The sequence below is a fragment of the Trachypithecus francoisi genome, unplaced genomic scaffold, assembly GCF_009764315.1.
Source record: "Trachypithecus francoisi isolate TF-2019V2 unplaced genomic scaffold, Tfra_2.0 Lachesis_group5, whole genome shotgun sequence".
NCBI lineage: Eukaryota > Metazoa > Chordata > Mammalia > Primates > Cercopithecidae > Trachypithecus > Trachypithecus francoisi.
In genome coordinates this window covers 134155299-134181036 of record NW_022681470.1, presented here as the reverse complement: position 1 = coordinate 134181036, position 25738 = coordinate 134155299, and the positions used below count along the sequence as shown (strand labels likewise).

Sequence of the window (25738 nt, the reverse complement as noted above, 5' to 3'; positions counted from 1 at the left end):
AGTTTTCATCTTCGCACTATGTTACAGTGCTTAGTAGATTTAGAGACTCAATTAGATGAGAGATGGCACCAAGGTGGTGTCTCACGCCTGTAATCCCAACGCTTTGGAAGGCCAAGGCAGTAGGATCACTTGAGCCCAGGTGTTTGCAACCAGCCTGGACAACATAGTGAGACCCCATCTCTGCAAAAAAAATTTTTTAAAAAGATAGGCAGGGCACGGTGGCTCACTCCTGTAATCCTGGCACTTTGGGAGGCCGAGGTGGGTGGGTCATTTGAGGTCAGGAATTTGAGACCAGCCTGACCAACATGGTGAAACTCCATCTCTACTAAAAATACAAAAATTAGCCAGACATGGTAATGGGTGCCTGTAATTCCAGCTACTCAGGAGGCTGAGGCAGGAGAATCACTTGAACCCAGGAGTCGGAGGTTGCAGTGAGCTGAGATCGTGCCACTGCACTCCAACCTGGACAACAGAACGAGACTCTGTCTCAAAAAAAAAAAAGATAGATGAGGCGAGGGTGGAGGAATGTGAGTGAACGGCAGTCCTGATGAGATTGCTCTTTGCAGAGGAATGAAGGTGATAGAAAACCGGGCCATGAAGGATGAGGAGAAGATGGAAATTCAGGAGATGCAGCTCAAAGAGGCCAAGCACATTGCGGAAGAGGCTGACCGCAAATACGAGGAGGTGAGTGAGGCTGACAGATGGCGCAGCAGCAGGAAGTGGGAGGAAATGCATCTGCTGAGATAGGGAGGACGCCGGGGCCAACGAAAGGAAGTTCTTGGTTAGGTCAGCTGTCCTCCTGTGTGAACATATGTTTGTCCAGAGACAGCCACTTGGCTAGGAAGCTATCTCCCACGATGCCAGAAAGTCCGGCAGACGCTTGTCTAGTGTAATGGGAAAACCGAATGATCAGCTCACTTGTGTCGTTAGCTGGGAGTTTTGGCACAGTTGGGCAAAAATGGAGGATTGTGGTCCCAAGCCGTGGAGTTTCAGACCATGCAAGCTCAGGCCCTCCTTTGCCTCCCTCGATGGCTCGGCTCTTCCTTCCCGCCTCTTGTCTGCTTCACTCCTCGGGCCTGAGGAAGAGAATCAGGATTCCCTCTAGGCCCCAGGATAACTCTTTCAGTTGAAGCGCCAGCAAAAGGCCAGGCGTGGTGGCTCGTACCTGTAACCCCAGCACTTCGACCCAGGCGGGAGCATCACCTGAGGCCAGGAGTTTGAGACCAGCCTGGGCAACATAGCGAGACCCCATTTCTAAAAATAATAATAATGATAATTAGCTGGGCATGGTGGCATGCACCTGTGGTCCCAGCTACTTGGGAGGCTGAGGCAGGAGGATTGCTTGAGCCTGGGAAATCAAGGCTGCAGTGAGCTCCGACCATGCCACTGCTCTCCAGCCTTGGAGACAGAGCATGACCCTGTGTCAAAAACATAAAAAAGAGCTGGGCATGTAGCTCACGCCGGTAATCCCAGCAATTTGGGAGGTCGAGGCAGGCAGATCACCTGAGGTCAGGAGTTCATGACCAGTCTGGCCAACATGGTGAAATCCCGTCTCTACAAAAAATACAAAAATTAGCCAGGGGTGTGGCGCACGCCTGTAAGCCCAGCTATTTGCGAGACTGAGACAGGAGAATCACTTGAACCCAGGAGGCGGAGGTTGCTGTGAGTCAAGATTGCTCCACTGTATTTCAACCTGGGTGATACAGCAAGACTCTCTCAAAAAAATAAGAAAGAGGCGGGGGGTGGTGGCTCATGCCTGTAATCCCAGCACTCTGGGAGGCTGAGGCAGGTGGATCACGAGGTCAGGAATTCAAGACCAACCTGGCCAATATGGTAAAACCCCGTCTCTACTGAAAACACAAAAATTAGCTGGGCATGGTGGCACGTGCCTGTAGTCCCAGCTACTTGGAAGGCTGAGGCAGGAGAATCGCTGGAACCCAGGAGGTGAGGTTGCAGTGAGCCAAGATTGTGCCACTGCACTCCAGCCTGGGCAGCAGAGGGAGACTGTCCCAAAAAAAAAAAAAAGAAACACCAGAAAAACCCATGTTGCAGCTGGTCTGGGGATCTGGGTGGGGCATCACTGGGAACTATCTGCAGTGGGCGGGAGAAGACACGGCTGGTGGGGATCGGGCTCAGCTGCGCCTTTCTGTCTCTGCAGGTAGCTCGTAAGCTGGTCATCCTGGAGGGTGAGCTGGAGAGGGCAGAGGAGCGTGCGGAGGTGTCTGAACTGTGAGTGGCAGAACAGGACTGAGCGAGGCTGGCTCAGTTCCTGGGAAGGAGTGGGAGGGAGCTGGCTGTGTTGGGAATTGGCTCTGACGGGGCCTCTGCTGAAGTGGATGGGCGTCGGGGGCTCATGGCTCATCCTTTCTTTCTCTTGGCTTCCATGACAAAGAGAGGTGGTGACTTGTTCTTACTGCCATGGGAAGCGCTGCCCACGTGTTGACTCTTTCTGCAAAGATATGAGGAAATAGGAGTGAGACAGGAGGCAGCAGGGAAGCCCAGAAGTCCCAGAGAGGATATATCAGGGGGCTGTGCCGTCTTAACAGAACACTGACCTGCTCCAGAAGGCAGGCTTCCCCCCCAACTCCCCCATCAGTATATAAATGCTTTGCTCCTACTGTCAGTGTTTGGCTGTGACACATTTCTGGGGGGAAGGTGAGAAGCTTAACCAGAATCCCACAAGCACTGAAAAACAAAACGCCTGTCCTCTTGGCCCCGGGTAAGGAATTCAGCCCCACAGAGCATCCTGGAATGCTGAGAGAGATCTGGTTTCACAAATCCGCTCCGGGCTTCCTTCCCGGAGTGTCCCATGCAAACTCTCATTGCTGTCTGCCTGCCTCCTGCCCTCGGTCCCATTCTTACACCTTCCGGAGTCGGCCTCATCAATCATAGATTTCACAACTCCCTGTAGCCTCACCCTTGGCAGAAGACCAGAAGTGCTTTCCAAGCCCTCCAAATACTCCTCGGGCACGCCTCGCCTCTGCCTGATATGATAAGGCTTTGATAAGCCCATAGTATCGTACTACAGAAAAATCCATTAACATTTTCCCCCCACATTCCTTCTGGGGCCTGTCCCGGGGCTGTGTAGGTTTCTCCTTTTGAAAATTTATTGTAGGGGCGATTGCTATATTGCCGGCCGTAAGGGAAGATAAGACATAAAAATCCTTTGTCTGTGCAGAAAATGTGGTGACCTGGAAGAAGAACTCAAGAATGTTACTAACAACCTGAAATCTCTGGAGGCTGCGTCTGAAAAGGTTGGTGGTTGGCTTGAGCCGGAGGGTAGCTTGCTGGACTTCAGCCTATCAGGGTATTCGGAATCTGACTTTTCTTTAACAATAGCATAGGTGCCTGGCAGCCAGGGATTTTCCCCTACAGAAAGAGCTGGATTTCTCCTGCGCACTCTTGGCCCTCTTCCATGGGGTCTGAGCACCATCTTTGATCTCCATCTCAGGAGGATAGAGATAGAACATGAGGCTCCTCTTAGCGAGATCTGAATATAGTCATATAAATACAGAGTCTCCCTCTCACCCGATTCCCCTGGTTCCTCCAGAAATACCATCTCAAAGGTATAGCAATGATCAGAGGTGGAATTGGGCTTTTTAGGTTGAAACAGCACCCAAAGCAGTCGCTACGTGGCAGCTACATTGGGAACAAAGGACGTACTTCCATGGCCGAACCCCACTGAATTCCCCAGCCTCTTCTCTTCCTCATTCTTGCTCCTGCTTTTGCAGTTTCACAGGCATTCTTTGTTCTCCCATCACCTCCACTCCCCCGCCTTTTTTTTTTTTTGAGACAGAGTCTCGCTCTGTTGCCCAGGCTGGAATTCAGTGGCACGATGGTAGTTCATTGCAGCCTTGAACTCCTGGGCTCAAGCCATCCTCCCACCACAGCCACCACCTGCTATTCACACAGCTGGGTGTGGCCAGGCTCTCACTCTTGTCACCCAGGCTGGAGTGAAGTGGCATGATCTTGGCTCACTGCAGCCTTTGACCCCTGAGTTCAAGCAATTCTCCTACCTCAGCCTCCCAAGTAGCTGGGATTACAGGCGTGGATCACCACGCCCAGCTAATTTTTATAATTTTTGGTAGACACAAGATTTCACTATGTTGGCCAGGCTGGTCTCAAACTCCTGATGTCAAGTGATCTGCCTGCCTCGGCCTTCCAAAGTGCTGGGATTACAGGCGTGACCCATTGCACCCGGCCTAAAGATGAGATCTTGCTCTGTTGCCCAGGTTGGAGTGTAGTGGCGTGATCATAGCTCGCTGCAGGCCCTAAACTCCTGGGCTTAAATAAAATCCTATCACCTCAGCTGAGTAGCTAGGACTTGCAGGCATGTGCCACTACTCCAAAACTGTATTTTTTATTTATTTATTATTTTTTTTTTTTTTGTAGCGTGCAGTCTATGTTGCCCAGGCTGATCTTAACTAACCTCAAGTGATCCTCCCACTTCAGCCTCCCAAAGTGCTGAGATTACAGGTGTGAGCCACCGTGCCTGGCTAATTTTTTGGTAGAGACGAAGTTTCATCATGTTGGCCAGGCTGGTCTTGAACTCCTGGCCTCAAGTGATCCTCCCACCTCGGCCTCCCAAAGCACTGGGATTACAGGCGTGGGCCGCCGAGCCTGGCCTGCTATTCATCCTTTGCGCTTCTGCTTAAACATCACTTCTGAGAGGCCTTCTCTGATTTCTCATCTAAGTTAGGTATTTCTCTGCTGTGTAGCCCTGTCTATACTTTTCCTGGCATTATGATTTCTTACATTTACTATAATTACTCCATTAATTGCAGGCCTTCCTTGCTAGATTATAAGTTGTAAGGACAGGAACCATGTCGTCTTGTTCAGAGTTGTGTCCCTAGTACTAGCATTGTATCTAGCATATATCTGTAGAGTGTGTGTGTGTGTGTAATTTTTTATTTTTTTTTTTTAGTTGAGACAGTGTTTTACCATGTTGCCCAGGCTGATCTCAAACTCCTGGCCTCAAGTGATCCACCTGCCTCTGTCTCCCATATATGCCAGCCCTGGCATATATCTGATACTGGGATGTCTAAGGAATGAATGCAGTTGGTGTGTGTGTGCCAAACACTGCCCTGGGCTAGGGGGATAGTCGTGACACCACTGACATGGCATCTGCTTCTTTTTTTTTCTCTCTCTCTCTCTTTTTGACACAGAGCCTTGCTCTGTCACCCAGGCTGGAGTACAGAGGCGCGATCTTGGCCCACTGCAACCTCCACCTCCTAGGCTCAAGCACTTCTCCCGCCTCCACCTCCTGAGTAACTGGGAATACAGGCGCACACCACCAGGCCTGACTAATTTTTTTATTTTTAGTAGAGACGGGGTCTCGCCATGTTGGCCAGGCTGGTCTCAAACTCCTGACCTCAAGTGATCCACCCACCTCGGCCTCCCAAAGTGCTGGGATTACAGGCGTGAGCCACTGTGCCCGGCCTGGGATCTGCTCTTGAAGAGCTCACAGTTTAGTCTAGTCGAAGGGATTGGCAAAGTCACACAGTGCTTTGGGAATACAATAGAGGGACCTTGGTAGATTGTGAACGGTGTCACCAAGGAGGCAGCATTTAAAACAGCTGTAGGTCCAGCACGGTGGCTCATGCCTGTAATCCCAGCACTTTAGGAAGCCGAGGTGGGAGGATCGCTTGAGCTCAGAAGTTCGAGACCAGCCTGGGCAACATGACAAGACCCCGTCTCTACTAAAAATACAAAAATTAGCTGGGCATAGTGGCGCATGCCTGTGATCCCAGCTACTCGGAAGGCTGAGGTGAGAGGATCACTTGAGCCTGGAGGGCAGAGGTTGCAGTGAGGCAAGACTGCCTCACTGCACTCCAGAGTCAGGCTTCAGTCATGACTTGATCACTTAATAGCCATATGACCCTAGGCAAAATAATAACTTCACCTTTCTGCAACCCTTTCCTCCCCTATAAAATGGGATTACAAATACCAGGTTGTGATGCCATTGACTATGTCTGGACCATGGTAAGCAGCTAATAATGTTAGTTATTCAGAGGCCAAGGCAGGCCGATCACCTGAGGTCAGGAGTTCGAGACCAGCCTGTCTGGCCATCATGGCGAAACCCTGTCTCTACTAAAAATAACAAAAATTAACTGGGAATGGTGGTGGGTGCCTGTAGGCCCAGCTACTTGGGAGGCTGAGTCAGGGGAATTGCTTGAGCCCAGGAGGTGGAAGTTGCAAGTCACAGTGAGCCGAGATCGTACCACTGCACTCCAGCCTGAGTGACAGAGCAAGACTGTCTGAAAAAAAGAAAAGTATAATTTCTGATAGGTCGTCATGGGGAGGGGAACATTCCGTGCTAAGGGGCGCATTCATGGACAGGGACTGGGACTCAGGAGTCCACAGATTATGATCAGAGAGTGCCTGTCACCCTAGGGAAGGTGGTGGAGAACGGGGTTAGAAATACAGAGGGGGCTTTGAGTAACACAGATTTCCAGTTATCTCCCTTTCTTCGCCATACTTTTTATCTCAAGTTATCAGTTCAGGCCTTCTGATCAATACCGTCCTAGAGAACTCTCCCTCACGTTCTCCGCATTTCATACATACTTCTTCTGCTGGGGAAAGGTGCCTGCCTCTACTCTCTCTACCTCTTTTTTTTTTTTTCCTTTTTGAGATGGAGTCTCGCTCTGTCGTCCAGGCTGGAGTGCAGTGGCACCATATGGGCTCACTACAGCCTCCACTCCCTGGATTTAAGCAATTCTCATGCCTTAGCCTCCCGAGTAGCTGGGATTACAGGCATCCACCACCACACCCAGCTAATATTTGTATTTTTAGTAAAGACAGGGTTTCGCCATGTTGGCCAGGCTGGTCTTGAACTCCTGACTTTGTGATCCACCAGCCTCAGGCTCCCAAAGTGCTGGGAATCCAGGCATAAGCCACCATGCCCGGCCGGGCCCTCCTTTTCTTAAAGCGGTGTTTTGGTTTTTTCCCACAGTATTCTGAAAAGGAGGACAAATATGAAGAAGAAATTAAACTTCTGTCTGACAAACTGAAAGAGGTGAGTGTGGTTGCCGCCAGCAAGCTCTGGTTTCTCCTGGGGCTGGTCATGAAGCCATGACAGTAACTCCTTTCTTCTTACCTAGGCTGAGACCCGTGCTGAATTTGCAGAGAGAACGGTTGCAAAACTGGAAAAGACAATTGATGACCTGGAAGGTATGAGGTTACCATCTAAATGTGTGCCCTGCCCTGCCTCCCACTCTGGGACACATCCACAGACAGTTGGGGAATGTTTGTGGAGGGGTTGGGTTGGGTCTTGTTTACCTTAGGAAAGTAAAGCGTGTAGTGATGTCGTATCTGGATGTCTTGGAACTCTGGAATAGGATAATGCAAATCATTCAAGGCTTGAATTGCCACTTTTTTGTTGTTTTTTTTTTTACTTTTTCTTGAGACGGAGTCTGGCTCTGTCGCCCAGGCTAGATGGAGTGCAGTGGCGCCATCTCGGCTCACTGCAACCTCTGCCTCCTGGGTTCGAGCAATTCTCCTGCCTCAGCCTCCTGGGTAGCTGGGACTACAGGCACCTGCTGCCACGCCCGGCTCATTGAATTGCTACTTTCAGGAGGTAAAATATCTCTGCTTAGTCCCATGAGCAAGTACAGAGAAACAAGGATGGCTCTCTCTGATTAAAAAAAGATTAATAATAAATAAAAACTCTCAGGCCGGGCGCAGTGGCTCAAGTCTGTAATCCCAGCACTTTGGGAGGCCGAGGTGGGCGAATCACTTGAGATCAGGAGTTTGAGACTAACCTGGCCAACATTCTATCAAAAATATAAAATATTAGCTGGGCGTGGTGGCAGGCACCTGTAATCCCAGCTACTGGGGAGGCTGAGGCAGGGACAATCACTTGAACCCGGGAGGCGGAGGTTGCAGTGAGCCAAGATCGCACCACTGCACTCCAGCCTGGGCGACAGAGCCAGACTCTGTCTCAAAAAAAAAAAAAAAAAATCTTCACAATTTCCTTCTGTTTGCTCATTTCTGATAGATGCCTTGCATTTTTTTTTTTTTTTTTACATGCCTTACATTTTTGCAGAAGCTCTGTCCCAGGGAACTCAAAGCTTGTCATAGTATTTAAAAAGAAAAAAAAAAAAAAAACAGAAATAAGGGAAATATAGGAACTGCCATAAAGACTCTAATGCGGGCTGGGCGCGGTGGCTCAAGCCTGTAATCCCAGCACTTTGGGAGGCCGAGACGGGCGGATCACGAGGTCAGGAGAATCAAGACCATCCTGGCTAACACAGTGAAACCCCGCCTCTACTAAAAAATACAAAAAAACTAGCCGGGCGAGGTGGCGGGTGCCTGTAGTCCCAGCTACTCGGGAGGCTGAGGCAGGAGAATGGCGTGAACCCGGGAGGCGGAGCTTGCAGTGAGCTGAGATCCGGCCACTGCACTCCAGCCTGGGCAACAGAGCAAGACTCCGTCTCAAAAAAAAAAAAAAAAAAAGACTCTAATGCAAGTCTGGGGCCTACATCTCCCAGAATTTCTTCAAGAGTTCCAATGTTTAACATTCAGTCACAGAAATTTCAGAATCTCGGGGTTCAAATGGAATATTCCAAACTGCTCATCCCACCCAGAAAGGACACATTCTTCAGACCATGTGTTCCAATGTTTTTTTGGGGAGATGAGGTTCCCATATAAGGGAAAATGCCCCATTCCAAAATACGACCTTTGGACAGGGTGACATCATTGGAAATCCGAAATATAAACTGGGGGGTGAGGACTGCTTGGGGGAAGCTCTGTCACTTCTGGTTACCACTGTTTTGAAGCTTCATTGTGGCTAATCCCCCTGCAGAATCTCAAACCACTTAGAAATCACTCCATGCATCTTTGGTTTTCTTCATCTGTTTCACATGGAACACAACTTTCTCTTAGTCTGTGCTTTGTTCGCTCACATTTTTTTTTCTTCCTCCTGCGGTTCATCTGTGGCCCTCCATTCCGACCCTTGCCTTCTGTCCCCTGTACTACTTCTGAACTGTCTCCCTGGGGACCTGCGCCCTCTAGATGAGTTATACGCTCAGAAGCTGAAATACAAAGCTATCAGCGAGGAACTGGACCACGCTCTCAACGACATGACCTCTCTCTGAGAGGCAGCCAGGTCGCTGCCCTCTGTCCTTCTCACATGGTGCCTCCTATGCCCCTGTGGGCTTCTAGGAGCTCCGGTGGCCTACCTCCTGGTTTAAACGTCAGAGCCTTCTTCTGGTGTGTCTGTGACTCTACGACCGAAATAAAGACGGGCAGTCCTCCTCTTCACACCCCCTCGTTCTCATTTTCTCCACTTGCCGCCTTTGAGCTGTAGCTGTGTGCCCTTAACCATAGCCTGAAACAAAAAGTGGGTGGTCAGCCTCTCTCACTCACAAATGAAAAGCTTATTACAAAATGAAAATTATGCCTACAGGATGCTTTTCTGAAGACGTGAAAACAAGGGCCGGGCGCGGTGGCTCAAGCCTGTAATCCTAGCACTTTGGGAGGCCGAGACGGGTGGATCACGAGGTCAGGAGATCAAGACCATCCTGGCTAACACGGTGAAACCCCGTCTCTACTAAAAATTACAAAAAACTAGCCGGGCGAGGTGGCGGACGCCTGTAGTCCCAGCTACTAGGGAGGCTGAGGCAGGAGAATGGCGGGAACCTGGGAGGCGGAGCTTGCAGTGAGCTAAGATCCGGCCACTGCACTCCAGCCTGGGCGGCAGAGCGAGACTGTCTCAAAAAAAAAAAAAAGAAAAAAGAAAACAAAAGCGAGCTGGGCATGCGTTCTCAGATACCGCTGTTAGCTAATGGTATCTGCGTGCCAATAGTTTTTTTGTTTTGTTTTGTTTTTTTGTTTCGAGACAGGGTCTTGCTTTGTCACCCAGGCTGGAGTGCAGTGGCACCACCATAGTTCACTGCAACCTCCACCTACAGGGCTAAAGCTATCCTCCCACCTCGACCTCCCAAGTAGCTGGGACTACAGGTGTGCACCACCACACAAAGCTAATTTTTGTACTTTTTTGTAGAAGCGGGAAGGTCTCACTATGTTGCCCAGGCTGGTCTCGAACTCCTGGGCTCAAGCAATCTGCCCACCTCCCCCTCCCAGTGTGCTGCAATTACAGGCATGAGCCACCGCGCCCAGCCCCAGTGACTTTTCCTTAAATAGAAATTGTTGTGAATGGAGACTCATCCTTATAAACCGCTTAGGCAGCTTAAGAATCAAAAGGGATTTGGAAAAACGAGCAAGCCTGTGTCGAAAATGAGGCTTCCCTTGAATGGGGCTTGAGCTACAGATTCAAATAGCGGCAATGACATTTTGATCTCCATTTCCTCCTTTTCTTGTGTCTTTTCTCTGTGTTACACTGTGAGAGTGGTTACTGGAGCTTCCCGTAGCTTTGTTCTTCACTGTTCATCTAGCTCCCAGTCCTGGGAGGAAGTTCACCTCCACACCCTGCCCTTAGAAAACTGACTGTACCAGGAGGGAACCGGCCTCCCATGAACAGGGAAAGTGTTGTGACATCAGAGGAAGTGAATTTAGAATTCTTTCCCGAATTCCAAAACTGCCTGAGACACTAACATCAATCTTCCTTCATATTTGAGTGAGTTATAACAGGAACCTTGCTTTAGTTTAGAATAGCTCTTAAGGTTGACCTGTGGGTATTAAAAGGTCATGCTTTTTCCTACATGAGGGTTATGGAGCAAACAAGGTCACACTTTTTTTTTTGAGACAGGGTCTCACTCTGTTGCCCATGTTGGAGTGCAGTGGCGCCATCTTGGCTCACTGCAACCTCCGCCTCCTGGGTTCAAGTGATTTTCATGTGTCAGCCTCCCGAGTGGCTGGGATTACAGTCGCACACCACCACACTCAGCTAAGTTTTGTACTTTCAGTAGAGATGGTGTTTCACCATGTTGGCTAGGCTGGTCTCAAACTCCTGCCCTCAACTGATCCACCCACCTCAGCTTCCCAAAGTGCTAGGATTACAGGTGTGAGCCACTGCGCCCGGCCCAGGCTATACTTTGCTTTTTTTTTTTTTTTTTTTGAGACGGGGGTTTCACCCTTGTTGCCCAGGCTGGAGTGTAGTGGCACCGTCTCTGCTCACTGCAGCCTCTGCCTCCCAGGTTCAAGTGATTCTCCTTCCTCAGCCTCCCAAGTAGCTGGGATTACAGGCATGCGCCACCACACCTGGCTAATTTTGTATTTTTAGTAGAGACGGGGTTTCGCCATGTTGGCCAGGCTGGTTTCGAACCCCTGACCTCAGGTGATCCACCCACCTCGGCCTCCCAAAGTGCTGGGATTACAGGCGTGAGCTACTGCGCCCGGCCCAGGCTATGCTTTTCTAATGATCGAAAACATAGCAATTTATCAAAGATGATCCAAATTTCAAATAGTCCATCCAGTTCTCCCCTGCATCCTACCACCACTACCACCTCAAATTATCACAGATAATTGACATTTAGATGTCCAAGCCACATCTTCCAGACTACCCCTTGAACCTGGAAATAGCATGAAAATCTCCAACTAGATCCTGAATTTTCAGTATCCGTTGTTATTCCTCATCCTATTTTTTTTTTTTTTTGTACTGGTGGGAAGCTCTGACCCCATTACTCTCTCCATTCATTCCTCCAAAATGCACCTCCCCTAAACTACCTACACTTTTCCACCCTCGGCCTCTCACTGCTCCTAACTGCCATCCATCCTGAACTTCTGCAAAAACCATTCCCCTCACACACTGCCATATATATGCCCTTGGAAAGATTACAGACTGTGTAGGGGGCTGGTTTTTGTTTGGAGTCTGTGTATTTGTCCCTGGAATTTTTCCAGACATTTCTGAACTCCACCCTTTGAAGTAACTATGCTGCCTGTCTATCCAGTTAGTCTACCTAACTAAGCACATAAGTGGAATTTCAGAGATTAATGCCATGGCCAGGCGCAGTGGCTCATGCCTATAATCCCAACACTTTGGGAGGCCAAGGCGGGCGGGTCACTTGAGGTCAGGAGTTCGGGACCAACCTGGTCAACATGGTAAAACCCTGTGTCTACTAAAAATGTAAAAATTAGCTGGGCGTGGTCGTGGGGGCCTGTAATCCCAGCTACTCGGGAGGCTGAGGTGGGAGACTCAATCGCTTGAACCTGGGAGGCGGAGGTTGCAGTGAGCCGAGATTGTATTATTGTACTCCAGCCTGGGTGACAGAGCGAGACTCCGCCTCAAAAAAAAAAAAGAGAGAGATTAGTGCTATGGAGGTCTACACTATCTGTTGATAGTCTGTGAGCCTTGTCAATGATCCTCAAGGGCAGTTAACACTTTCAGGGAAAGTCATTTTATCTCAGACCTAATAACAAAATAGATGCTAGCGCATCCAAGTGACAAGATGAAGTAAAGTCAGGATTTGTAGTCAAGAGACCAGGGTTTAAGGCCCCGTGCAGTGACTTAGCACTTTGGAAGGCCAAGGCAGACGGATCACTTGAGCTCGGGAGTTTGAGACCAACCTGGGCAACATGGCAAGACCCTGTCTCTAAAATTATTCATAATAATATTTTATTTAAAAATTGTTTTTAATTTAAAAAAAAGAAAATAAAGAGACCAGGGTTTAAAATCCTCGCTCTACTACTTTAACCACGCCAACGTGAACAAGCTGCTTAGCTTTTCCACAAAATAAAGGTGATATCTCTGTTATGAGGATTAAATAAGATAATGGAGAAACTGACTCGACAACATAGTCAGCATTCAGTTAACTTCTACTCACCCGGACTGGATAGACCCAGGTCACTGATCTGTCTGATGGAATCATCCCAGGTCATAGTCACTTGACTTTGTGTGTGTGTGTGTGTGTGTGTGTGTGTGTGAGATAGAGTCCAGGTCACAGTCACTTGACTTTGTGTGTGTGTGTGTGTGTGTGTGTGTGATGGAGTCCCACTCTGTTGCCCAGGCTGGAATGCAGTGGCGCAATCTTGGCTCACTGCAACCTCCGCCTCCCGGGTTCAAGTGATTCTCCTGCCTCAGCCTCCCAAGTAGCTGGGATTACAGGTGTGCACCACCACACCCAACTAATTTTTTGAATTTTTAGCAGAGATGGAGTTTCACCATGTTGGCCAGGCTGGTCTCAAACTCCTTGCATCAGGTGATCCATGGTGGCTCATGCCAGTAATCCCAGCACTTTGGGAGGCCAAAGTGGGTGGATTGCATGAGACCAGCTTGGGCAACATGCAAAAACTACCGGGGCCCATCTCTACTAAAAATACAAGAATTGACTGGGTATAGTGGCACGCACTTGTAGTCCCAGCTACTTGGGAGGTTAAGGTAGGAGGATCACTTGAGCCCAGGAGGTCAAGGCTTCAGTGAGCTATGATCATGCCACTGTACTCCAGCCTGGGCAACAGAGCAAGACCCTGTTTATAAATAAATAAATAAGAAAGGCTGCCATCTTCTGCAGTCATTTTTTCTTTCTGTAAATTTCCAGGCTGATCATATCACATTTTGTGAGGCATTTTGCTCTCCCCCAGCATTTTAATGTACCTTGACCTTGTCCCTTATCAGCCATCACTCACTGCAAACTAAGTTCTCTCTCGTGCTCTGTCACGTATAACTCTAAATGTCATCTTTTTCCCCTCTCTCTTTCTTTTTTAAATTGTTTAATCAGCTCAGTCACTTAATAACATGCCTGTAGAATGGCTTAAATTTCAATCATACCGCATTTACCTGGGGTTTGTCTCCATTCCTCTGGACACATAGACAGTTACACAATTACGCGTGTAATTTAAATAGCCATTCCCAGCAGCTCCCAAGGAAAGATGGGTTATAGGATTAGATGTAGCTATCAAAGGCTTAGGAGCTACTTAATTAGCACTTGGGTGGAAATTTATATTAAGTCACGCATATCTAGGACTGAAATCTTTTCTTCATGTAGCACGTCATAGGTTCTGAAGTATTCCTCGTTTATTCCTCATCATTACCCCCACACCACACATTGATATCGTTACCCCCATTTGACAGATGGGGAAAACAGATCTAGGAAGGTTAGATGCTTATTTTAGTGATACAACTGGGGCTTAAGTCCAGGTATTCTGACTCTAGGGTTACCAGAGTTCACAAGGAAAAATACAAGACACCAACTTAAATCTGAATTTCAGAAAAGCAACGAATAATTTTTTTTTTTTTTTAATTGAGATGGAGTCTCGCTCTGTCTCCCAGGCTGGAGTTCAGTGGCATGATCTCGGCTCACTGCAAGCTCTGCCTCCCAGGTTCACGCCATTTTCCTGCCTCAGCCTCCTGAGTAGCTGGGACTACAGGTGCCCACCACCACGCCTGGCTAATTTTTTTTGTATTTTTAGTAGAGATGGGATTTCACCATGTTAGCCAGGATGGTCTCAATCTCCTGACCTCGTGATCCACCCGCCTCGGCCTCCCAAAGTGCTGGGATTACAGGCGTGAGCCACCGCGCCCGACCAGCAATGAATAATTTTTTAATCATATCTCATGCATAAGTATATCTCATGCAACATTTGGGATATACTTACACTAAAATATTTGTGGTTTATCTGACATTCAATTTAACTGGGCACCCTACATTTTATCTTACAACTGTGACTCCCAAATTTGGTGCTTGTTCCTTCGTATTCTGTGATGTTCTGCTGTAATTCAAAATACAAAGTACTGGACAGGCATGGTGGCTATAACCCACCTATAATCCCAGCACTTTGGGAGGCTAAGCAGATGGATTCCTTGAGCCCAGGACCTCGAGACCAGCCTGGGTAACATGGTGAGACCCTGTCTCTAGAAAAAAATGCAAAAATTGGCCAGGTGGTGGCACGCACCTGCAGTCTCAGCTACACAGGAGGCTGAGGTGGAAGGATCACCTGAGCCCAGGGAGGTCAAGGCTGCGGTGATTCGTGATTACGCCACTGCACTTCAGCCTGGACAACAGAGTGAGACCCTGTCTCAAAAAAAAAAAAAAAGTACTTTCTCTGTTGCGACTTTCACCCTGGCAGTTTCAGGTTTAGAAATCTTTTTTGGGGGTGCTGGGCATGGTGGCTCACACCTGTAATCCCAGCACTTTAGGAGGCTGAGGTGGGTGGATCACTTTGAGGTCAGGAATTCGAGACCAGCCTGGCTAACATGGTGAAACCCCATCTCTACTAAAAATACAAAAATTAACTGGGTGGTGGTGGCGTGCACCTGTAATCCCAGCTACTCGGGAGGCAGAGGCAGGAGAATTGCTTGAGCCTGGGAGGCAGAGGTTGCAGTGAGTCAAGATCATGCCACCTCACTCCAGCCTGGGTGACAGAGTGAGACCCTGTCTCAAAAAGAAAAAAAAAAAGAAATCTTTTTTTTTCTTTCATTTAACAAAGATGCTTATTAATTTATCTTTCCCCCTACTCTTAATCCTCACCAGAGAAACTTGCCCAGGCCAAAGAAGAGAACGTGGGCTTACATCAGACACTGGATCAGACACTAAACGAACTTAACTGTATATAAGCAAAACAGAAGAGTCTTGTTCCAACAGAAACTCCGGAGCTCCGTGGGTCTTTCTTTTCTCTTGTATGAAGTTCCTTTTGTTATTGCCATCTTCGCTTTGCTGGAAATGTCAAGCAGATTATGAATACATGACCAAATATTTTGTATCGGAGCTTTGAGCACCAGTTAAATCTCATTCCTTCCCTTTTTTTTTTCAAATGGCACCAGCTTTTTCAGCTCTCTTATTTCTTCCTTGAGTTGCATTTATTCCTAAGGTAGGCAGGGTATTTCCTAGTAAGCATACTTTCTTAAGACAGAGGCCATTTGGTTCCTGGGAGAGTAGGCAGCCCCACACTTTGAAGAACACAGACCCCAATATCTAGTCGTGGATATAATTAAAACACTGAAGAGCATAACCTTTTGGGTCAACTGTTGGTCAAACTATAGGGACCATCACATGGGTAGGGATTTTCCATCCAGAGCCAATAAAAGGGCTGGTGGGGGCCGGGGGTGGCTATTGTGGGAAGTCATAACCCACAGATAGATTAACCTAAGAATCCTGGCCCTTCTCCACACTCCACCATGCAGAACAAACATCCTCTTAAGCAATCAACGTAGAATGCTTGGGTAATAGTCATAATTACCCACATATAGTAATTAATAGATGGTAATTAATAGATCCTTGATGTGATGTTCTTTTGCATATTTCCTTCGTTCTAAAGTTGTTCTCTGGCCGGGCATGGTGGCTTTCGCCTGTAATCCCAACACTTTGGGAGGCCAGATCACTTGAGGTCAGGAGTTCGAGACCAGCCCAGCCAACATGGCGAAACCCTGTCTCTACTAAAAATACAAAAATTATGGTGACGCCTGCCTGTAGTCTCATCTACTCGGGAGGCTGAGGCGGGAGGATCACTTGAACCCAGGAAGTGGAGGTTGCAGTGAGCCGAGATCGCACCACTATGCTCCAGCCTGGTCAACAGAGTGAGACTCCATCTCAAGAAAAAAAATAAAATAAAAATAAAGTTGTTCTCTGAAGAGCAAATGTCTCATTCCAGTAATGACCCACTCAGCCGGAATATGGTGGAGTTCAGTCCAATTCAGGTCAGCCATATCCAAAAGACTACAAGTCATTCGTAAGTTGAGCAAAAGAATTCCTATCTATTAGCAGAAAGGGCCTCTCTAGCAGCAGAGATTAAAAATTGGCCCAACTTCATTTCCATACTTCAGGGAATAGCAAATTGAAGATTTACTTATCTAGGACTTGAATTCCTTCTTTGGGACCAAGTTAATAAAACACCAAGAAACTCCTGATTAAACTGGATAATGAAGGATTCTGTAGACAGGGCTGCACGTATCGGCTTTGTTTGACTTCTCTTTTCTCAGTTAACATCTCAGAGCTGGAACATTCCACATTCCCCAGCAGCGTGTGGGGGCCGACTAAAGTTTACAATTCCGACTAAAAATCACCCTGTATCTGGCTTATCTGAATCCCTTACCCACCCCACCACCCCACTCCTATTTATTCAGCACCACACTACCCAGGAAATACACTAGCAAATTGTGCAATGGAATCAAATCCACACTTTTCTTTAGATTCTTGCAACTGTATCATATGTAATAGTATCACTTTTTCTACATTTTGGTCAAATAAATTTTTACATAAACTACAATTTGTGTGAATTTTAGAATGTGTGGGGGTACACAGAGCATTTTGGTTCAACAGATGTTAAAGGGATGGAAAGGTAAAATAACTGAGCCAAGAATGTAGACAAGGTTGTCTATTTGCTTTATACCATGACGTCATGATACAAGGATATTACAATCTCATTGCAGGTGAGAGCACTCAGCTTCGGTCACTCAAAAACTCCTGGCCTGCCTTATCCTCTACCCTGCCTAAGCCAGGCTGTGAAGAATGAGTAGGAGTTTAAGAGATAAGAGCAGGAAAGATCATCTCTGTTGCCTGAGTTAGGAAGGACTGCCTGGCTAAGGCTTTGTGAGTTGCACATAAAAAGAAAAGCAGACCAGTGTGGGCACCATAGTGAGACCCCGTCTACAAAAAATAACAAAAATTTGGCCAGGTGTGGTGGCCAAATTACACCTGTAATCCCAGCACTTTGGGAGGCTGAGGCAGGCGGACCGCTTGGGGCCAGGAGTTCAACACCAGCCTGGCCAACATTGTGAAACCCCATCTCTACTAAAAACACAAAAATGATCTGGGCATGGTGGTGCACACTTATAATCCCAGCTACCCGGGAGGCAGAGGTTGCAGTGAGCCAAGCTCACGCCACTGCACTCCAGCCCGGGGGACAGAGCAGGACTCTATCTCAAACACACACACAAATTAGTGGGGTGTGGTGGCGCATTCCTATAAGTCCCAGCTACTGGAGAGGCTGAGGAAGAAGGATCGCTTGAGCCCAGGAGACCAAGGATGCAGTGAGCTATGATCGGCCAGTGCATTCCAGCCTGGAGGACCGTCTGAGCAAGACCCTGTCTCAAAATAAATAAATAAAGCAAAGCAGAAGCAGAAAAGTTGGAAGGTAGGCTGAGCCCACACTGATGAGAGCCTGAACTTAATTGAGTCAGGAGTGGAGAGCCACTAAAGACTGGAGGAAGCCAGGCATGGTGGCTCACACCTGTAATCCCAGCACTTTGGGAGGCTGAGGCAGGCAGATCATTTGAGCTCAGGAGTTCAAGACCAGCCTGGGCAACATGCTGAAACCCTATCTCTACTAAAAATACAAAAATAAGCTGGGCACACACCTGTAATCCCAGCTACACAGGAGGCTGAGGCAAGAGAATCACTTGAACCCAGGAGGCGGAGGTTGCAGTGAGCCGAGATCATAACACTGTACTCCAGCCTGGGTGACAGAGCAAGACTCCATCTAAAAAAAAAAGACTGGCGGCAACAAGTCAAGCAATACATTACATTAGGAAAATCCACTTAGCATTTATCTTTGAGAAGGTCTAGCATTGGGGTGGACTAAGGCACAGGAAGCCCAGTTAGGAAAAGGTTTCAATAATCCAGTACGGGTTGCCATGGAATATGAGGGAAGAAGTGATTTGAAGGAAATAATCTTAAAATTTAGCTGAGAACTTAGAGTGTCAAAGACCACTACAGTTTCACTACCTGAATTTTGGTATTTTGCCTCAAGATCTTTTGAGGAGGGGAGGCAGAGAATCAGAAAGAGAAATGAAAGCCTTTAAAACATTAATGGAGTCTGCAGACAACTTTCTGTTATCGAAAAAATAACAAGCCAGGTGCTGTGGCTCACACTTGTAATCCAAGCACTTTGGGAAGCCAAGGTGGGCAGATCACGTGAGGTCAGGAGTTTGAGACCACCCTGGCCAATATGGTGAAACGCCATCTCTACTAAAAATACAAAAATTAGCCCAGCGTGGTGGCACACGTCTGTAATCCCAGCTACTTGGGAGTCTGAGACAGGAGAAGCGCTTGAACCCAGGAGGTGGAGGTGGCAGTGAGCCAAGATTGCGCCACTGCACCCCAGCTTGGGCAACAGATCAAGACTCCGTCTCAAAAATAAAGCAAAATAAAATAAAATAACAGGCCAGGCATGGTAGCTCATGCCTGTAATCCCAGCACTTTGGGAGGCCGAGGCGGGCGGATCACCTGAGGTTGGGAGTTCGAGACCAGTCTGACCAATATGGAAAAACTCCGTCTCTACTAAAAGTCCAAAATTAGCCAGGTGTGGTGGCACATGCCTGTAATCCTAGCTACTCGGGAGGCTGAGGCAGGAGAATCGCTTGAACACAGGAGGCGGAGGTTGCCGTGAACCGAGATCCTGCCACTGCACTCTAGCCTGGGCAACAAGAGCGAAACTCTGTCTCAAAAAAAAAAAAAGGCCGGGTGCGGTGGCTCAAGCCTGTAATCCCAGCACTTTGGGAGGCCGATACGGGCGGATCACGAGGTCAGGAGATCGAGACCATCCTGGCTAACACGGTGAAACCCTGTCTCTACTAAAAATACAAAAAACTAGCCGGGCGACGAGGCGGGCGCCTGTAGTCCCAGCTACTCGGGAGGCTGAGACAGGAGAATGGCGTGAACCCGGGAGGCGGAGCTTGCAGTGAGCTGAGAGCCGGCCACTGCACTCCAGCCTGGGCGGCAGAGCCAGACTCCATCTCAAAAAAAAAAAAAAAAAAAAAAAAAAACAGCAGGTGGAGACAGGAGGATAACTTGAACCCAGCCAGGAGTTCGAGACCTGCTTGGGCAATACATCGAGCCCCATTCTCCAAAAATAAATTCATAAAAAGTAAATAACTGGCTGGGCAAGGTGGCTGACACCTGTAATCCGAACATTTTGGGAGGCCACGGCGGGCGGATCACAAATTCAGGAATTTGAGACCAGCCTGGCCAACATGGTGAAACCCTGTCTCCACTAAAAATACAAAACTTAGCTGGGTGTGGTAGTGGGTGCCTATAATCCCAGCTACTCGGGAGGCTGAGGCAGGAGAATCACTTGAACCTGGGAGGTGGAGGCTGCAGTGAGCTGAGATCATGCCACTGCACTCCAGCCTGGGTGACAGAGGCTCCGTCTCTAAATAAATAAATAAGAAATAATCGAAAATGTACAGTTATAATAAAAGTATACAATTGAAGCATTTCCTTTAGACCAATCCAAACTTTAACTGACACTGGGCTGATACAGACGGTCGGCACAGGGAATGTGAATGAATAAAGTCAACCCCTCCAGTAAGGGGCCCGCCATGACTTGAGCGCAGTTCCCACTTTGTGTGTCTGTTTCTCCCTCCTCCCTCCCCGCTTGGGTTGTAATCTCATCTCGGGATGCTGTTTTAGTCATGCTTATGGCCTCAGCACTTAACACTTCACTGTGTTCAATGGTTATTCAACGGACCTGTTCCAACTTTTGGGGAGTTTCCTAATGCCATGAAGTACGGCTGGAACACAGCATGAGGTTAGAACCAGATTGTAAGGGATATCAAACGCTAAGAGGAAGACTTCGGACTTTTTTTTTTTTTTTTTTGAGATGGAGTCTTGCTCTGTCGCCCAGGCTGGAGTGCAGTGGCCAGATGTCAGCTCACTGCAAGCTCCGCCTCCCGGGTTCACGCCATTCTCCTGCCTCAGCCTCCTGAGTAGCTGGGACTACAGGCACCCCCCACCTCGCCCGGCTAGTTTTTGTATTTTTAGTAGAGACGGGGTTTCACCGTGTTAGCCAGGATGGTCTCGATCTCCTGACCTCGTGATCCGCCAGTCTCGGCCTCCCAAAGTGCTGGGATTACAGGCTTGAGCCACCGCGCCCGGCCGATTTCGGACTTTATCCTGCCCAGAGACCACGGATGGTTACCAAAGGAAGTGTGTTTTTTTGTTCTGTTTTGTTTTGTTTTTTGAGACAGGGTTTCACTCTTGTCACCCAGGCTGGAGGGTAGTGGCACAATCATGGCTCACTGCAACCTCGACCTCCTGGGCTCAAGCAATCCTCCCACCTCCGCCTCCCGAGTATCTGGGACTACAGACGTGTGCCCAGCTAATTTTTGTACTTTTAATAGAGACAGGGTTTCGCCATGTTGCCCAGGCTGGTCTCAAATGCCCGACCTCAAGTAACCTGGTTGCCTCAGCCTCCCAAAGTGCTGGGATTACAGGCATGAGCCATCATGCCCGGCCTAAAGTAAGTGTTTTAGAATAAGCACACTGCAGGGTGGAATCTGGATTAGAGAAAATGGTCAGGGAGACCAGTGGAGAAATGTAATGATTCCACTGTGGCAATGGAAATGGAAGAATGCAATTCAAGAGCCATTTTATTTTTTATTTTTGAGACGGAGTCTTGCTCTGTCGCCCAGGCTGGAGCACAGTGGCGCAATCTCGGCTCACTGCAATCTCTGCCTCCTGGATTCAAGCCATTCTCCTGCCTTCAGCCTCCCAAGTAGCTGCAATTACAGGTGTCCACCATGCCCGGCTAATTTTTTTAATTTTTAGTAGAAACGGGGTTTCACCATGTTAGCCAGGCTGGTCTCAAACTTCTAACTTCAGGTGATCCGCCCATCTTGGCCTCCCAAGTACTGGGATTACAGGCGTGAGCCACCGCACCCGGCCCTCAAGAGCTATTTAGAACCTCCTTAAAAACCAGAATGTGACAGATAAGAGATGAAAGGCAGCTGTCAAAGACGGCTTAAGTTTCACTCCCAAGGAAAATCAGGACAAGCCAGTCTGGGTATTAGCTGATGAGTTCAGTTGTGAACATGCTGAGCTAGGAGTATCTCACAAATCAAAAGGGAGACGTCCAGAACGCAGGTGGACGTGAAGAGACGGCTGGGCTAAGGATGAAAAACTGAGACTGGTCAGAATGGAGACATTAGGAGCCCCTAGAAAGTGAGAACAGAGACAGAACAACGAGGAACACAAACGCTAAGAGACAAGCAGAACCCCCCCGCAAAAAGAGTGTAATGGGGTCTGAGAAAAAAAAAAAACAACCAAAGAAGGGGAGGCAGAGGCAGAGGTGGCAGGGAGAAGAAACCAGCAAATAAAATAGGGACAGGGCCGGGCATAGTGGCTCATGCCTGTGATCCCAGCACTTTGGGGGATCACTTGAGGTCAGGAGTTGGAGACCAGCTTGGCCAACACGGTGAATCCCCGTCTCTACTAAAATTACAAAAATTAGCCAGGCATTTGGTGGCGCGCACCTGTAGTCCCAGCTACTTGGGCGGCTAAGGCATGAGAATTGCTTGAACTCAGGAGGCGGAGGTTGCAGTGAGCCGAGATCACATCACTGCACTCCAGCCTGAGTGACAGAGTAAGACTCCGTCTCAAAAAAAAAAAAAAAAAAGGGCCAGGTGCAGTGGCTCACGCCTGTAATCCTAACACTTTGGGAGGCTGAGGCAGGTGGATCACTTGAAGTCAGGAGTTCGAGACCAGCCTGGCCAACATGGTGAAACCATGTCTCTACTAAAACTACAAAAATCAGCCAGACGTGGTGACAGGCACCTGTAATCCCAGCTACTCAGGAGGCTGAGACAGGAGAATTGCTTGAACCCGGGAGGCAGAGGTTGCAGTGAGCCAAGATTGCGCCACTGCACTCCAGCCTGGGCAACAAGAGTGAAACTCCGTCTCAAAAAAAAAAAAAAAAATGGTATAGGGCCATCCGTGGTGGCTCATACCTGTGATCCCAGCTTTTTGGGAGGTGGAGGCTGGAGGATCACTTGAGCCCAGGAGTTTGAGACCAGTCTGAGCAACACAGGGAGACCCCATTTCTACAAAAAATTTTAAAAAATTAGCCAGCCATGGTAGCATGTAGATGTAGTCCCAGCTACTTGGGAGGCTGAGGTGGGAGGATGGCTTGAGCCCAGGAATTCCAGACCAGCCTGGGTAACATAGCAAGACCCCATCTCTACAAAAAATAAACAAAAATTAGCCATGCGTGGTGGTGCATGCCAGTGGTTCCAGCTACTCTGGAGGCTGAGGTGGGAGAATGACTTGAGCCTGGGAGGCGGAGGTTGCAGTGATTGAAATCACACCATCACTCTCCAGCCTGGGCCACAGAACAAGACCTGTCTCAAAAATAAGTAAATAAAATGAGGATAATACCAAGAAAAAAGAATATTCAGAGGTGGTCAAGAATATTAAATACCACAGAGGCTGAGGCCTGTAAAGTGGTCAGTGCCTCTGGTTGAAGCTTTTCTTAACCAGAGCTAGATGAGCAGAAAAATGAGCTGAAGTGGAAGGGAGGAGGAAAGGCTGGGCCCTCCTTCCGCAGATCCTTAAGTGAGCCTCAAGGCCCCGGAGGCCCCAGAGTGACCTAAAACAGACTGGACCATCTCTAAGAAGCAGGGAGCCCTAGTGATCAAACTGCAGCCTGGGAAGCTTGGCACTCTGAGTTCAGATACCAAATTCCCACTTTTGAGCAGGGAGGGAGAAAAAGTCACTTAACCTCCTCTGGCTTCAGTTTTCTGACCATCAAACAGGAAAAAAACAATAACATTATTTTGCTGGGCTGGTACTGGGATTAAAATTTTAAGAGTCAGGGCTGGGCATGGGGGCTCACGCCTGTAATCCCAATACTTTGGGAGGTGAAGGCAGGCAGATCACGAGGTCAGGAGTTCGAGACCGGCCTGGCCAACACAGTGAAACCCCATCTCTATACTAAAAATACAAAAAAATACACCACGCCAGGCGCGGTGGCGGGTGCCTGGAATCCAAGCTACTTGGGAGGTTGAGGCAGGAGAATCGCCTGAACCCGGGAGGCAGAGGTTGCAGTGAGCCGAGATCGCACCATTGCACTCCAGCCCTGGAGATCGTGGGAGACTCCATCTCAAAAAAAAAAAAATGTCAGGGTCTTGCTCCGTCGCCCAGGCTGGAGTGCAATGGTGCAATCACAGCTCACTGCTGCCTTGACCTCCTAGGCTCAAGGGATTCTCCCACCTTAGCCTCCTGAGTAGCTGGGACTACAAGCATATACCACCATACCAGGATAATTTTTTTTTTTTTTTTTTTTTTTGAGACGGAGTCTTGCTCCGTCGCCCAGGCTGGAGTGCAGTGGCCGGATCTCAGCTCACTGCAAGCTCTGCCTCCCGGGTTCACGCCATTCTCCTGCCTCAGCCTCCCGAGTAGCTGGGACTACAGGCACCCGCCACCTCGCCCGGCTAGTTTTTTGTATTTTTTAGTAGAGACGGGGTTTCACCGTGTTAGCCAGGATGGTCTCGATCTCCTGACCTCGTGATCCGCCCGTCTCGGCCTCCCAAAGTGCTGGGATTACAGGCTTGAGCCACCGCGCCCGGCCAGGATAATTTTTTAAAAATTTTTTTGTTTTTTTTGAGACGGAGCCTTGCTCTGTCACCCAGACTGGAATGCAGTGACGCAATCACGGCTCACTGCAACCTCCGCCTCCCGGATTCAAGTAATTCTCCAATTCTCACGCCTCAGCCACTGGAGTAGCTGGGACTACAGGTGCGCACGACCACACCCACCTAGTTTCTGAATTTTTAGTAGAGACGGTGTTTCACCATGTTGTCCAGGCTGGTGTCGAACTCCTGACCTCAAGTGATCTGCCCACCTTAGCCTCCCAAAGTGCTAGGATTACAGGCGTGAACCACCTCGACTGGCCAAAAAACTTTTTCTTTTTTTTTTTGCAGAGATGGGGGTCTTGCTATGTTCAGCCCAGGCTGGTCTCCACCTCGTGGCCTCCAGTGAACCTCCACCTCAGCCTCCCAAAGTGCTGGGATTACAGGCCTGAGCAACCACACCCAGCTGCAAGCCCGATTTTCCTAATGTATCTCTCCTCTTTTTCTTTTCTTTTTCTTTTTTATTTTTTTGAGACGGAGTCTCGTTCCGTCGCCCAGGCTGGAGTGCAGTGGCGCGATCTCAGCTCACTGAAAGCTCCGCCTCCCGGGTTCACGCCATTCTCCTACCTCAGCCTCCTGAGTAGCTGGGACTACAGGCGTCTGCCGCTACACCCGGCTACTTTTTTGTATTTTTAGTAGAGACGGGATTTCACCGCGTTAGCCAGGATGGTCTCTATCTCCTGACGGGTGATCCGACCGCCTCGGCCTCCCAAAGTGCTGAGATTACAGGCGTGAGCCACCGCGCCCGGCCTCTTTCTTTTATTTTCTTTTTTTGAGAGGCTTTTCGCTCTGTCGTCCATGCTGGAGTGCAGTGGGACGATCACGGCTTACTGCAGCCTCAAACTCCGGGCCTCCCAAACCACTGGGATCACAAATGGCAGCCACAGCCCCGGCCTGTTTTTTAGTGTTAAGAGTCCTGGCCCCTAGATAGGACCGAGCATCCTCACTGTTCTAATCCCCCCCACCAACCCCGGGCTGGCCCGCACAACTCCTAAGGCGGCCGAGGGCGGACCCTGAGGAGGCCGGTGCGCGCTTCGGGGCACAGCTTGTGGCGGTGAAGCCGCTCAGGTGGCGGAGGCCTTGGGTATCTGTAAGCAGGTCGCTAGGCCGCAGACCTCGGAACTCGTTTTGGGTCACTTTTATTTATTTATTTATTTTTGAGATGGAGTCTTGCTCTGTCGCCCAGGCTTGAGTGCAAAGGCGCGATCTCGGCTCACTGCAACCTCCGCCTCCCAGATTCAAGCAATTCTCTGCCTCAGCCTCCCAAGTAGCTGGGATTACAGGCGCCCGCCACCACGCCCGGCTAATGTTTGTATTTTTAGTAGAAATGGGGTTTCACCATCTTGGCCAGGCTGGTCTTGAACTCCTGACCTCGTGATCCACGCGCCTCGGCCTCCCAAAGTTCTGGGATTTCTGGCGTGAGCCACCGCGCCCGGCCCGGGTCACTTTTCGAGTATACAGCGTCTCCTCTCTCCTTCCTCCCTCGGCCCCCGCTGCCCC

The 25738-nt window shown here is 48.9% G+C and overlaps 1 protein-coding gene across 5 annotated transcripts in view; it reads left to right on the top strand.

The window, feature by feature from the left end:
• TPM4 (tropomyosin 4) overlaps positions 1-17100 on the top strand; it is a 36754-nt gene extending 19654 nt beyond the window's left edge. For 2 of the 5 annotated variants that reach the window (XM_033196800.1, XM_033196804.1), the window contains 6 exons: positions 567-684; positions 2159-2229; positions 3179-3254; positions 6953-7015; positions 7101-7170; positions 15369-17100. In XM_033196800.1, the coding sequence (XP_033052691.1) occupies positions 567-684; positions 2159-2229; positions 3179-3254; positions 6953-7015; positions 7101-7170; positions 15369-15451 (481 nt within the window). In that variant the 3' untranslated portion in view covers positions 15452-17100. Of the gene's footprint in view, positions 1-566; positions 685-2158; positions 2230-3178; positions 3255-6952; positions 7016-7100; positions 7171-9012; positions 9096-15368 lie in introns of those variants that run through there. The other 3 variants (XM_033196802.1, XM_033196803.1, XM_033196801.1) reach the window with 2 other exon arrangements.
• Positions 17101-25738: the final 8638 nt, after the last annotated feature.